General features: G+C 40.2%; 1 protein-coding gene across 16 annotated transcripts in view; it reads right to left on the bottom strand.

Moving 5' to 3' along the window:
• Positions 1–15,421, bottom strand: part of adgrl3.1 (adhesion G protein-coupled receptor L3.1) — a 315,009-nt gene that overhangs the window by 90,946 nt on the left and 208,642 nt on the right. For all 16 annotated transcript variants that reach the window (XM_061905250.1, XM_061905326.1, XM_061905281.1 and 13 more), the window contains 3 exons: positions 7,426–7,836; positions 6,041–6,144; positions 3,581–3,766 (listed from right to left, as the gene is read on the bottom strand). In XM_061905250.1, coding sequence (XP_061761234.1) covers positions 3,581–3,766; positions 6,041–6,144; positions 7,426–7,836 — 701 coding nt within the window. The remainder of the gene's footprint in view (positions 1–3,580; positions 3,767–6,040; positions 6,145–7,425; positions 7,837–15,421) is intronic.

Below are 15,421 nucleotides of genomic sequence, written 5' to 3' on the forward strand. Positions count from 1 at the left end.
AGTCAAATAAATATGTATATAGAGACATACTGTAAATTTAAAAAAATTAAATAGGCGCCAGCGCCCCCCGCGACCCCGAAAGGGAATACGCGGTAGGAAATGGATGGATGGATGGATGGATAAATAAAACAAATTAAAATAACTAAAAGCAGTCTTTTTTCACAATGTGGCGACTTTTTTCTTGTAGAATTGAGAACAATTGATCAGATTCTTTCTGTTTCTGTAATATTGAAATATTACTTTTTTAATGTAAAATTATTACTTTTTACTGCAAAATGGTGACATTTGTCATATAAAATTCTGAGTTTTATCTAAACTATCTAAATATTGCCCTTTTTTTGTTGTTCTTGTAAAATGTCAATAATTATTATAATATTGCTAAATTTTTAAAGATTTCTTATACAATTGTGACTTCTGTCGAATAAAATTACGACTCTTTTCATAAAATTAGGGAAAACTTTAGGCTTTTTCTTGTAAAACGGTGACTTTTATTGACTAAACGTCCATCTTTTATCATAATATTGCACACATGTTCAGTTTTTCTTGTAAAACTTTAACTTGCATTGCGTAAAATTCAGACTTTTATTATAAAACTGTCAACATTCTAAGTTTTCTTGTGAAAATCCAACTAATTTTTCACAACAAGCTTTTTATATGTGTATAGTGTGTATATATAATTCATGTTGTAAATACACTTCTTTTAATATCCAGATAGGCTGCTCCTATTTTCTCCGGTCTCAAGAAAGTCAGAAATACAATTGTGTGTGTGCGTGTGTGTTTGCGCGCGTGCATGCGTGTGACCTGAGCAGAGCCAATCAGGGAAGAGTGTGTTATTAAAGGAGTCTGCCAGTCAATTAGTGAATGGTCCCCAAAGACTGAGCTGACTTGAATGAACACCAACCAAGTCCACAAGTCACTTTTTCCTGTTGTCGTCTTCCAATTAGAGCCAACATTTTATTCTAAAGGACACACTTAAGTTGTGTCCCAAAATATGCAAGGGAATAAAAGAAAACATTTTAGTTTTGAGTGACATTAATGATAATTGATGTTTATGGTTGCATCACACTGGCAGATGTTTGTCACACACTGTGTAACATTCGCAGACACACATCTGTCACACTGTCACACAATATGAGCACTAGTTTTCTTCCCTTTGTGGAATAACACAACTCACAAAATGCAAATAATTTTAGTCACAACTTAAAGGGGAACTGCAGTTTTAAAAGTGTACACCATTCACAATCGTTATGTAAGACAAGAACACGTCTTTTTCTTTTTCATGCATTCTAAGGTGTAAATAAACGTTAACACTAGTCAGCTAACAATGGAGCTAATAAGTGCTTTAAAAACATCCGAAAAACCTCCAACATAATTTCATATACACATTTTAAGTATACATGTAGTATCTCGTAACATTCATAATAACATGCAATATTGACATATATTGATAATTTCAAGCGTACAACAGCATATTCATTTCACAAAACGTTAAATTTCCCTTCAAAAACAAGAAGAAGAAGACTACTAATCATGGCAGACTTGACGAGAGACAAAAAAAGAGTACTTTGGGACAAATGATGTAAGACAAGAACACGTTTTTTTTTTGGTGTTTTTTTGCATTCTAAATCGGAAAAAAAACATTAGCAAGAGCCAGCTAAAATGGAGCCAATACGATTTGATCTATTCCACCTATAAATCACTCTAAAAAACCTCCATCAAGGTTTAATATACACACAGTAAGTATAGATGTAGTATTTAGTAACATTCATAATAAATGTATTACATACATGATGTAAATATACATGTCATGTACTAACATTCAGAATAACATGTGATATATACATGATGTAAGTATATATGTAGTATCTAGTAACATTCATAATAACATGTAATATACACATGATGTAAGTATATATGTCATGTAGTAACATTTATAATAACATGTAATATATACATGATGTAAGTATATATGTAGTATCTAGTAACATTCATAATGACATGTAATATACACATGATGTAAGTATATATGTCATGTAATAACATTCCGAATAACATGTGATGTATACATGATGTAAGTATATACATCATGTAGTAACATTCATAATAACATGTAATGTATACATGATGTAAGTATATATGTCATGTAGTAACATTCAGAATAACATGTAATATATACACGATGTAAGTATATATGTAATATCTAGTAACATTCATAATAACATGTAATATACACATGATGTAAGTATATATGTCATGTAGTAACATTCATAATAACATGTAATATATACATGATGTAAGTATATATGTAGTATCTAGTAACATTCAAAATAACATGTAATATTTACATATTTTGATCATTTCAAGCATACAGCAGCATATTCATTTCACAAAACGTTCGCTATTTCCCTTCAACAAGAAGAAGAAGCAGACTACTAATCATGGCAGACTTGATGAGTGACAACAAAGACTACTTTGAGAGAAATGATGTAAGACAAGAACACATGTGTTTTTCTTTCTTCATGCATTCTAAATCTTGTATAAATGTTAGCAAAAGTCAGCTAACAATGGAGTCAATAGAATTTGATCTATTCCACCCAGAAGGCACTCTAAAAAACCTCCCAAAAACCTCCAACATAATTTCATATACACATTTTAATTATATATGTAGTATCTAGTAACATTCATAATAACATTGAATATTTACATATTTTGATCAATTCAAGCATACAGCGGCTTATTAATTTCACAAAATGTTCTCTATTTCCCTTCAACAACAACAACAACAACAACAAAAACAAGACTACTAATCATGGCAGACTTGATGAGAGACAACAAAGACTACTTTAGGATAAATGATGATCCAGAAACTTCTATTTTTGAGCCAGAATATAAGGAGGACGACCGACAAGTTTTAGTGTTCTAAACAGATGCAGCTTTAGTCAAACACTAAGCATCATGTAGCAGTAATGCTAAGTGCTAAACAAGATATACAATCACTTACTGTACAATCAATGTCTGCTGTCACTGGGATAAAGGCTGACGGGATGGTTGTATATTCCCCTTTGCATCAACACTTCATCAAATTCCTCATGAAGGGTAAAAAAAAATAGTTTGTTGTGTCTTTCTGGCCATCCCTGGATCTAAGTTGGATGTCAAAGTTGACCAACTTGTGGGTTTATGTCCACAACCTTCTACTATCCAGGTGAGAGGCATGATGTATAATTTACAATTAACTTTCACTCAGAGGTGATACAGCAGCTCAATATGTCAAAATAGCAGCATAAGTTAGTTAGCTCTCTAAAAGTAGTTCCTCTGTGTTAGCACTTCTAACAACAATATCACTAATACTTGCTAATATTCAGGTCAGGACATGCACATGAAGTATCGTTGGTGATTTTTAGATGATTGTAGATGTTTTTACGGGCACAATAGTGTACGCTTATTATCAGCATTGTTGGCCACCTCTTACTTGCCGTATTTCACACCTTAGAATACATACATAAATCCAACAAGGGATGTGAATTCCCCACAAAAAGTGCAGTTCCCCTCTAAGTTCCTTTTTGTGGCCCTCCTGCAGTACCTTGGTGAGACTGCGGGCGGCGCTGTCCTTGCCCCCCGGCGTGAGGTTCCTGAGCTGCACGTCCAGCAGCTCTACCAGCTGGGCCATGGCCCGCACCGTGGAGGGCACGTCGCCGGGGCGCAGGAGCCCTTTGGTCTGCTCCGCCAGCTCCCTCGCCACGATGGCCGCTGTCTCCCCCGAGCGCAGCTGGAAGCGGGGTGATGGATGGGGGCGGAGCAAGGGGAAAGTCAAAGGGAGGATGGAAAGGCGAGGACGTGTTAACAGGCCGCAGATATTCACTTTTAGTTGTGAACACATGCCCAAATAACTTGGATGTCAAGGATGCTTGGAGGTCAAACATTCCTTTGGTTGCTGGTCAAACTCCAAGATGCATGTTTTAACAAGATAAACTCTCATGTGCTCTTCTATTTAGAATCAATGTCACTTTGGCGCACACAGTGACTCAGTGCTAACACCAAGGTGCAAACAGTGAGTCAGTGCTAACACCAAGGTGCAAACAGTGAGTCAGTGCTAACACCAAAGTGCAAACAGTGAGTCAGTGCTAACACCAAAGTGCAAACAGGGAGTCAGTGCTAACACCAAGGTGCAAACAGTGAGTCAGTGCTAACACCAAAGTGCAAACAGGGAATCAGTGCTAACACCAAGGTGCAAACAGTGAGTCAGTGCTAACACCAAGGTGCTCATAGTGTAGGCTGACCATATTCTGAAATCCGAAAAAGAGGACACATATATGCGTGCCAAGGCCGGGAGTAGGTGAACATTTGCCAATGATACTCGAACTTGCTTTATAAATGATATATGTATTTAAATAAAGCATTTTTTCTCCTCTGTTGAACGCTGTGTTGGCGCTAGGGATTTTTAAAATGGGGTCCCAGAGACCCCATCAAGTCATAAAAATGGGATCCCACAGTACATTTTTGGGGTCCCACTTTTTTGTAAGCGTTTTGAAAACAAATTATAAACTTATTCATTATCCTGTTGTATCTCACATTCTATATCGTGTTTTGGAAAAAGGTTGTAATAAACGTTACTTAATTCATTAAAAAAAAAAATAATAAAAACAAATGTGTATACATATGTAAATGTATTCAGTTATAAACATTCATTCACTTTCTTCTTTCTTTCATGGATTTAAACTTTACTGCTGCTGGTAGTTTTTTCTATGTTTTTATTTAATAAGTTGTATGTGTATTTATTTCAGTATAAAAGTGTAAAAAGTGTTTTGCTTGGGTCATGAAATGATGATAATGGTGTGTTAGGGCATACATGCATTTTACATTTAACGCTTGAATCTCTGGAGTCTACATCAACTTCACATCTATACCTCATTTCAAAACGTTTTGGTTTTTTTTAATGTTGTTTCCTGTTTGTTAGTTTTCCGCCCTTTTTTGCCAAACAAAACTATGTTTTTAATGGCAAACACACAAAATATGCAAAATCTTCGACCAAAAATATTTTTCTTGGTGGAATGAATATTTGATGTGAAGTGAAGGGAACCTTGGATAGGTAAATAATTCATAATAACATTGATTTTGATTCAATATTATGTTTTGAGCAATGACAGTTTGAAAGAAAAAAAACAGCTTGGTTTTATTAGTCAACATTGCAACTTTTTTTTTATTACATTTCACCTTTAAGCTTTTTTATTTCACTTTTGTTATGTTTTAGTTTATTTTAACATTATTTTTAGAATGTGTCTTGGGCCTTTAAAACATTAGCTGTGGGCCGCAAATTACCTCTTTGGCACACTTTTGACACCCCTGCTGAAGATAATAAAAAAATAAATCCGATAAATCTATGGCTTTTATCATAACAAACAGTCACCATCTCTGCTTCAGTAAACACTGACGGTGATGACGTCACTGTCAGCGATGCTAACTTGTCAGCCACTTTTTCAAAAAACTCCTTTTGAACACTCCTCGCACATTAACACTTCAAAAGGCAAACAACTGCCCCGTTTTTGACCTGCAAAGTATGTTTTTGAGTTGGAGGAGTCTGCTCGGGTGCTGGTTAGCTTGAAGCTAACAGCTAGCCTGTCTCCATCCTCGAACGATGTGGATCCAGCGGGAGATAAAAGTGAAGTTTCCACGGACTCACAAATACTAAAATAACTAATTTACTGGAGTTAAAAATGTTGACTTTACACTCACCTTAGTGTTTACCAAGAAGTCTATTTCCTTTTCCCGGCAAAACTCGAACCAACACTTCCTGTCAATAGCGTCACTTCCCCTAACTTCCACGGAAGTCCCGCCCCCCAGCCAAAAACATTGGATAACACTCCGTAGCCAGCAGCTACAATATTTACAGCTAGAGTTCACCAACTCGAGTATTTACCCGCCCGGACACCGCCGCAAAAGAGGACATGTCCGGGGAAAAGAGGACGTATGGTCAGCCTATCATAGTGAATCAGTGCTAACATCAGGCCATGGTACACATTTGAAGTCCAAGATGGAGACTTACCTTCTGCATGATATGGTTGACCCAAGGCGACGTACAGTTGCTGAGGTCGGGGCCCTGAGGATGCCAGGAGCCCAGGTGTGGCGTGCACAGGTAGGTGGCCACGCCTGCAAGAAGAACCAAAGCTGAGAGGTGAGACACAGCAGAAGGACTTCCACTATGTGTGCTGCCAGGAACATCTACAACTCAAGACCCGGGGGCCATTTTTACGTGGCCCCTGAACACCTGGAAAAATTTGACTTCAATAAGTACTTCACCTTTTCTTACTAAATGTCTTTGTTGTTTCCCTTCCAACAGAAAATAAACACATGTACTGCATATATTTCTATACAATATTACGATAATAAGCCGCTAATTTTACCTACACTTGGACCCTTGCAACCAGTATAAATGTATGGATTTCTCTTCATTCAACAAATTGTTATCCACAGACACTGAAAAGGTGTTGTTTGTACAAAGGCGCCAACTTTTGCAAGAGTTTGCTCACCGCAGGTTGACCGTCCACAGTATTTCCTCGTTTAGTGCTTTCCACCGGCACTACAATTGACGTGCCATCTTGTAACCGTCCATAGCGTTTCTACTCGTATGAATTCTTCATTCATCAGTCCAAGCAACGTTTGTAAGTTTTACAATATAACTAAAACAATTCTTATTGATGTCTGTAGGAGTGTTTTCGTGCATATTTATCAAGCTAGCGTCGTAATCATTAGCTAATATTCTAACATGTTTATGAGTGTCTGTGTTAGTAATATTAACTTACAATGACAATCTTTTTATATTGTTTCACCTTCACAAATTCCTCAGTAAATTCATCAAAACGTCACCGGGGAGTTATTGAGTCTGTTTAGCTGATTGGAGAGCTAGCTTGCGCAGCTAGTAGGTCCATGACCATAACTTCTGTTTTGTTTGATCGACCGTTTAACTGCCCTGCATTTTTTTGCATAAAAATTTTTGCATAAAAACCAGCAGTAGAGTTTTCCCAATCCCAGTAATGTGAGGTGAAAACAACAACAATAGATTTGATGTTAAAAAGCTGGCAGCTTTGTGGTCAAAAACAGTGACATTATTCTTCCATTTACAGTAATATGCTGTAAAAAAAACAAAAAACTGTAATTTCTTCGAGAATATTTTTTTTTTACAGAGTATGTGAAAAATGATGAAATATGTTTGACACTTTTGGCCGAGAGACTTTTCAAAAAAAGATGAAGAGGATTGCCAATATTGCATGTAATGAGCGCCAACTTGCTAATTAGCAGTTGAGCCTAAGAAGCAGAAGATGATAATATAGACACTAATATTAATATTGACAATATTGCATCTAATGAGCGCCAACATGCTAATTAGCTGACTTGGAGCCTCAGCAGGAGCAGGTTTCACAGGGGCCTCACCCAGGGTCCCAACAGGACACGGCTGCTTGGCCAGCTGGCCTTGCTGGGTCCGGGGCCAGGAGATATCGGCCGTCACTCTGGGACTACAGAAGTCCTGGGGAGGCATGGCGGGGGGCCTGGGGGCCGCCGGGGGCACCTGTGCCGGCGGGGAACGTCCGCCGGCTTTGCGGCTGGTGTCCGGAATCTGATTGGTGTCGGGCGCTGGACCGCTGGCAGGATTCAGGACCGCTTGGCGAACGGTGGTGGTGGTGGTGGTCCGGTAACGCTGACCTGGCGAAGTGGTGAGGAGAGGCCTAGGGGTGGTGAAGTACGGGGGAGGGCGAGTTGTGGCGGAGGACGAAGAAGAGGAGGAGCCACCGCCAACGGCGCCCCCTGAACCACGGTTGGGGGGGACCATGGGTGGGCGGAAGTCTGTGAAGGAAACAACAAGACTCAGGTAAGAAATACAACAAAAACATCAGGACCAAATGCAATAAACACAAACATGGCGCTTGGAACAGCTTCCAGGAATTGTGTACAGATCCTTGCAACATGGGCCGTGCAGTAACATGAGGTGATGGTCTCGGTTGAATGGCACCACGATGGTCTTTAGGATCTCATCACGGTACCTCAGTGCATTCAAAAGCAACAAATAAAATTAACTTGTGTCGGCTGTCCAAAACATCCGCCTGCCCACACCATAACCCCGCCCCCACCACGGACCACTCCCCTCACAACGTTGACATCAGCAAACCTCTCTCCACACGCTCTCTGCCATCTGTCCTGAACACTGACAACCGGGATTTATCCGTGAAGAGAACACCTCTCCAATGTGCCAGGTGCCATCCAATGTGAGCCTTTGCCCACTCAAGTCGGTTGGGACGACGAACTGCAGTCAGGTGGAGACCCCGATGAGGACCACAACCAAGCAGATGAAGACTCGGATGAGGACCACAACCAAGCAGATGAAGACTCGGATGAGGACCACGAGCAAGCAGATGAAGACCCCGATGAGGACCACGAGCAAGCAGATGAAGACCCCGATGAGGACCACAAGCAAGCAGATGAAGACCCCGATGAGGACCACAAGCAAGCAGATGAAGACCCCGATGAGGACCACAAGCAAGCAGATGAAGACCCCGATGAGGACCACGAGCAAGTAGCTAAACTGCCCTGAGACGGTTTCTCACAGTTTGCGCAGAAATTCTTTCGTTATGCGAGCCAGTTGTTGTAGCCGCTGTCCGTACTGTACATGTACTGTACTTTCTGTACTTTGGCTCCTCACAAGTCTGTCTACCTCCACTTGCTGCTCCCTGAATCATTGCTGCTCTGCACACAACATGGCCATCAATCACCACTCTGTGTGTGTGCGTGTGTGTGTGTGTGTGTGTGTGTGTGTGTGTGTGTGTGTGAGGAGGTGTGGCACAACAGTAATGGTGTGTGTGTCTGCTGTCACAGAGTACATGGGTGAAGACGCGGCGGGCCGGCAGCTAGCGGTGAGGCGACACAAAAGCCAGCGAGCATCAGAGGGAAGAGGCCATCTTTTCTTCTCCTCTGTTGCTCTCTTGACATTTCCCACCTGACATTTTCTCACTTGATTGCTCACTCGCAACTTTTGCAGCCCACACTTCTTGTTGTCGCTACTCCCATTTCTCCTCCCCCAAATCCAAAACTCTTTCAAGTGCATCTGCTCCTTTTTCCACGTCTGTCTGTTGGGACCATATAATACCTTGTAATGTCTCTGTCCAGGTCTGTCCTTTAGGACCATGGACAACCTTATAATGTCTCTGTCCAGGTCTGTCTTTTAGAACCATAGACAACCTTGTAATGTATCTGTCCAAGTCTGTCTTTTAGGACCATGGACAACTTTGTAACGTGTCTGTCCAGGTCTGTCCTTTAGGACCATGGACAACCTTATAATGTCTCTGTCCAGGTCTGTCTTTTAAGACCATAGACAACCTTGTAATGTATCTGTCCAGGTCTGTCCTTTAGGACCATGGACAACCTTGTAATGTCTCTGTGGAGGTATGTCCTTTAGGACCATGGACAACCTTGTAATGTGTCTGTGGAAGTATGTCCTTTAGGACCATGGACAACATTTTAATGTCCCTGTCCAGGTCTGTCCTTTAGGACCATGGACAACCTTACAATGTCTCTGTCCAGGTCTGTCTTTTAGGACCATAGACAACCTTGTAATGTATCTGTCCAAGTCTGTATTTTAGGACCATAGACAACTTTGTAATGTATCTGTCCAAGTCTGTCTTTTAGGACCATGGACAACCTTATAATGTCTCTGTCCAGGTCTGTCTTTTAAGACCATAGACAACCTTGTAATGTATCTGTCCAGGTCTGTCCATTAGGACCATGGACAACCTTGTAATGTCTCTGTCCAGGCATGTCCTTTAGGACCATGGACAACCTTGTAATGTCTCTGTCCAGGTCTGTCTTTTAGGACCATGGACAACCTTGTAATGTCTCTGTCCAGGTCTGTCCTTTAGGACCATGGACAACCTTATAATGTCTCTGTCCAGGTTTGTATTTTAGGACCATAGAAGACCTTGTAATGTCTCTGTCCAGGTCTGTCCTTTAGGACCATTGACTATCTTGTAATGTCTCTGTCCAGGTATGTCCTTTAGGACCATGGACAACCTTTTAATGTCTCTGTCCAGGTCTGTCCTTTAGGACCATGGACAACCTTATAATGTCTCTGTCCAGGTCTGTATTTTAGGACCATAGACAACTTTGTAATGTATCTGTCCAAGTCTGTCTTTTAGGACCATGGACAACCTTATAATGTCTGTGTCCAGGTCTGTCTTTTAAGACCATAGACAACCTTGTAATGTATCTGTCCGGGTCTGTCTTTTAGGAACGTGGACAACTTTGTAATGTCTCCGTCCACGTCTGTCTTTTAGGACTATGGACAGCCTTATAATGTCTCTGTCCAGGTCTGTCCTTTAGGACCAGAGAAGACCTTGTAGTGTTTCTGTCCAGGTTCCCTCTTTCCCCAAATTTCCCAAATTCCCATGAATTTCCTATTGAAAAGAAGGGGATATTTTTCAAAGTTCCACAACTCCCACACTTTTTACCTGATTCCAACCATTTGTCATGATCCGTGGTCCGGATCATGATTTTGTATTTTCTGTTGGTTTTGGAAACCCTCAGTTCCAGTTTGTGCACCTCCATGAGTTTGTTTTGGTTGCCATGGTTGCAAATTATTTTCACCAGTCTCTGATTAGAGGCATTGTTTAAGCCTGACCCCTCCTTCCGCCCGATTGTAGCTGAGATAGGCATCAGCGCCCCCCGCAACCCCAAAGGGAATAAGCGGTGGTAAATGGATGGACGGATGTTTAAGCCCGCCATTTCGGGTTGTTTTCTGTTTGTTCCACCCTTTTGAGTTTTGGTAATTAAACATGTTCCTACCTTCTATCGTTGTTTGGAAAACTCTGTTTGCATCCTGGGAGAACAAACCACGCAGTAAGCTGCGACCCAACCCCCCCCCCCCCCCCCCCACCCATTACAGGATTCCAAATTCAAAATATTCAGCCTGTTCAGGAATTGTGTGCTCCCTTTCAACACTTATAAAACATTCCCGGATTTTCAAGAATTCCCAGTTTTTAGGCATATTTTCCTCATTCAAAATGAATCGTCCATTTTTCAAACTTCCACAAGTCCAACATTCTTCGACTGATTCAAACCATTCCACCTTCAACACATTTAACTCATCCTGGAAATTCAAACAGCCATTTTTCCACGTTCAACAAATCTCCAGGAATTCCTGTTTTTTTTTTTAACCTTAGTTCCAACCTTTTTAGTACGATGACTCCTTTCACATTTTTCAACCCATTTCAAGCATTCCACTGTCAAAACATTCCTCTTAGTCACGACAAAAAAACAAGTTGGTTTAAGAACTTAAAAAATTCTCCGGTCTTCCCAAAATTCCGTAGTATCCTTTTTTTTAATCAAAAACTGTTACTACTTCAGCATTTCTTGACCGATTTAAACAATTCCAACACCAACCTATTCAGGTAATTCAGGACATTCATGCTCATCATTTTCAAAAGTTTTCCCACATTTCCAGGAAGTTCCCATTGAAACGAATGGGACCTTTTTTCCAAATTGCACAATTCCATCATTTTTCAAGCTATTCAAAGCATTCCAACATCAACACATTCCACTCATCCTGGACATTCAACTAACACTTTCCCAAGTTCCAAACCAAATTCCGGTTTTCCTGGATATTCTGACTCTTCAACATTCAAACCAGATTCAAACTATTCTTACATTCAACTAAATTCTTTCAGCATTTCACTTCAACTTCAGCATTGGAGCGTTCACACACAATTCCTTGAGGAATTGCCTCATCTAGTTAATATTATTTATTATTTTAGCCTCTGACCAGGTCTCTTATTGGCATGTGAGCAGGAATATAACCTGAAAGACTGATGTAATTTAAAACATGTGTTTGGGTGTGCGACACTTAAGACCTTTAGTCTTTCAGTATGTGCAGTTAAGTTACAGAATATAATAATAAACCAAACAGATCCAATTCAGGAAAAGATTCAAACTCAAGTTTTTACAACTCTTATTGTGAACCATAAACTACTTAACTATTTATTTATAAAAAAATCTATTAATTATGCAAGTATGTAATAATTATATACTTACTCATTGTTTGTTTATTTACTGATACATGTATTTATTTCCTGTTGTGTACAAGTAGTGATAAAGGTGTTAGAAATGGCCATGATATGAAAAGGAGTAGGGTTGTATTCCTACTCCTTTTCAAATATGCTGAAATGATCAACTGTAAATATGAACAATACAGTTCCATCACAAAGGTAAGTCCATCCAGACATGAGATGCATCACATTGTATTTGCATGCATGTTGGGAATAAACTTACAACGTATCTATAACCATCAAAGCAGGAACAAAACAACAACGATGGCATGGCCACTATTAAGACAAAAACTCAGATTTCACTTTTAATATAACATTACTGGCAGCAAGAAGGGGACTTCATTCAACTTTACAGCTGCGTAAAATTGCTTGATAAGATCAGAACTTTCAATTGGACGGCTAATTATTTTGGACGAGAATGTTTTAACACGCAGAATACTGTTGGAGGGGAAAGTATAGTGCTGGCTGAAAAGTGGATTTAGCCTTGGAATATTTATTACCGGCTGTCAGTGCTGAAGTTCCTCTTTAAAAGGTAAGTGATTAAACAAGCCAACTGTACGCTGTGAAGCACTCCATCAATCAGCTGCTTTGTCTGCCTACTATTCATTTCCAGCACAGTCAACAACTGACATGCAAACATAACTGCGCAGCTTTTTTAATTAAAAACTGCATACAGCTGGCAGGAAACTCTCCAATACATGTCATTCTCTAAAAGAAAAATATAAACATAGATATGGCATAAATACTGTAAACACCAAAGGATCCGGGGCCACATTGATACATTAGAGCAGTGCTGTCAAACTCCTTTATATATATATATATATATATATATATATATATATTAGAAATGGCAACAGTGGAGAATGAATGTCACATAACAAGAAGATACAAAAAAAGAAGCTTTTCGACTATGGTGTCCTCACCGACAACAAAGGCGGGCACGCGCGCAGTTTCAGGACTTATGCAGATCCCAAATACAGATCAGCAGGTTCCAGAAGGTAAAAAAAGTTGTTTTTGCATAATATTGTGAAACAAAAGGCCAGATAATATGTCTTACCTTATACACACCATAATAATACTCTGATGTTGAAACACAGTACAATCCATCAAGCAATGTGGTTTCATAGCTTACCAAAGTCATACTAAAACATTTTCATAGATTTCTGAGTGCCATGTGTAATTTTCTATATTTTCATTGGAACATATACAGTAACATGTTGGTGTTGTTTATTTGAGACATATTGCAGTCTTCATGTATCTGTTATGTGTGACTGCCATCATATTGCAGTCTACACGTATCTCTTATGTGTGACTGCCATCATATTGCAGTCTGCATGTGTCTCTTATGTGTGACTTCCATCATATTTCAGTCTACACGTATCTCTTATGTGTGACTGCCATCATATTGCAGTCTACACGTATCTTTTATGTGTGACTGTCATCATATTGCAGTCTACACATATATCTTATGTGTGACTGCCATCATATTGCAGTCTAAATGTATATCATATGTGGGACTGCCATCATATTGCAGTCTAAACATATCTCTTATGTGTGACTGCCATCGTATTGCAGTCTAAATGTATATCATATGTGGGACTGTCATCATATTGCAGTCTAAACATATCTCTTATGTGTGACTGCCATCGTATTGCAGTCTACACGTATCTCTTATGTGTGACTGCCATCATATTGCAGTCTACACGTATCTCTTATGTGTGACTGCCATCATATAGCAGTCTACACATATCTCTTATGTGTAACTGCCATCTTATTGCAGTCTACACATATCTCTTATGTGTGACTGCCATCATATTGCAGTCTACACGTATATCATATGTGTGACTGCCATCATATTGCAGTCTACACGTATCTCTTATGTGTGACTGCCATCATATTGCAGTCTACACGTATATCATATGTGTGACTGCCATCATATTGCAGTCTACACGTATCTCTTATGTGTGACTGCCATCATATTGCAGCCTACACGTATCTCTCATGTGTGACTGCCATCATATTGCAGTCTACACATATCTCCTATGCGTGACTGCCATCATATTGCAGTCTACACGTATCTTTTGTGTGACTGCCATCTACTGGTCACACTTATCATTACACCATGTACCAAATGAAATAGCTTCGAGGTTGGTAAGCACAACCAAAACTATTCCCTACATTACGTGCACCGGGTTAAAAGGCAAACTGTTGAGTATTGAGAGAAAGAAATCTCTTTTGTTTTACTATTTTGTGGAAAAGACTGTAGTATTCTTTCAAAAATCAGTCTCGACAAAGAGGTTTTACTTTTTTTTCTGGTCAACGTGGTAAAACACGACCAAAATGTTTACGTTCTTTGGCAAAGAGGGTTTACCCTTTTTTTCTGGTCAATGTGGTAAAACACGACCAAAATGTTTACATTATTTGGTTTCCATCTTCAGGATTTAGTCTGCTGATTGTTTTCATTGTGGTGGTGCTGAGTTGAAGTAAAGGTGAGGACCAGACTGTCAATTAATGACTTGACCACCTGTCACCTGATGGGTAGTTAACGAGTTGACTACCTGTCAGCTGACAGGTAGTTAACGAGTTGACTACCTGTCACCTGATGGGTAGTTAACGAGTTGACTACCTGTCACCTGACGGAGAGTGGCACACACTTCCTGGGAGGAAACAAGCAATCATCCCAAGGTAGACGCAGGTTTAGTGGGGTAGGTTCCTACCATTCTTCTGACTTCTCACTCAACAAACTGCACGTCAACAGCAGCAAAGGGCTGAAGGGGCGGGACTGGGGGTCAGGAGGAGGCGGAGCCAAGACAAACAAGCATGGCCACTTTCTCACCGTGACAGGAAGCTGACAGAAGGACAGGAAGTGTGGAAATGGAGGCCGATTGGGACCAAAACTTGGTGCTTTTTTTGCAGCACACACACACACACACACACACACATACAAGGACACGTGGGGAAGGCGTGGCACAGTTGGGAGAGTGGCTGTGCCAGCAACCTGAGGGTTCCTGGTTCGATCCCCAGCTTCTAGTAACCTCGTCACGTCCGCTGTGTCCTTGAGCAAGACACTTCACTCTTGTTCCTGATGGGGTCCTGGTTAGCGCCTTACATGGCAGCTCCCTCCATCAGCGTGTGAATGTGTGTGTGAATGGGTAAATGTGGAAGTAGTGTCAAAGCGCTTTGAGTACCTTGAAGGTAGAAAACGTTATACAACTATAACCCCTTTTACCATTTACACACACACACACACATGCACGCACGCACGCACGCACACACACACACACACATGCACACACACATACACACACCCGCACACATACATACACACACACAGTGTT

The sequence above is a fragment of the Nerophis ophidion genome, linkage group LG01 (genome assembly GCF_033978795.1).
Source record: "Nerophis ophidion isolate RoL-2023_Sa linkage group LG01, RoL_Noph_v1.0, whole genome shotgun sequence".
In the NCBI taxonomy this organism is placed as follows: domain Eukaryota; kingdom Metazoa; phylum Chordata; class Actinopteri; order Syngnathiformes; family Syngnathidae; genus Nerophis; species Nerophis ophidion.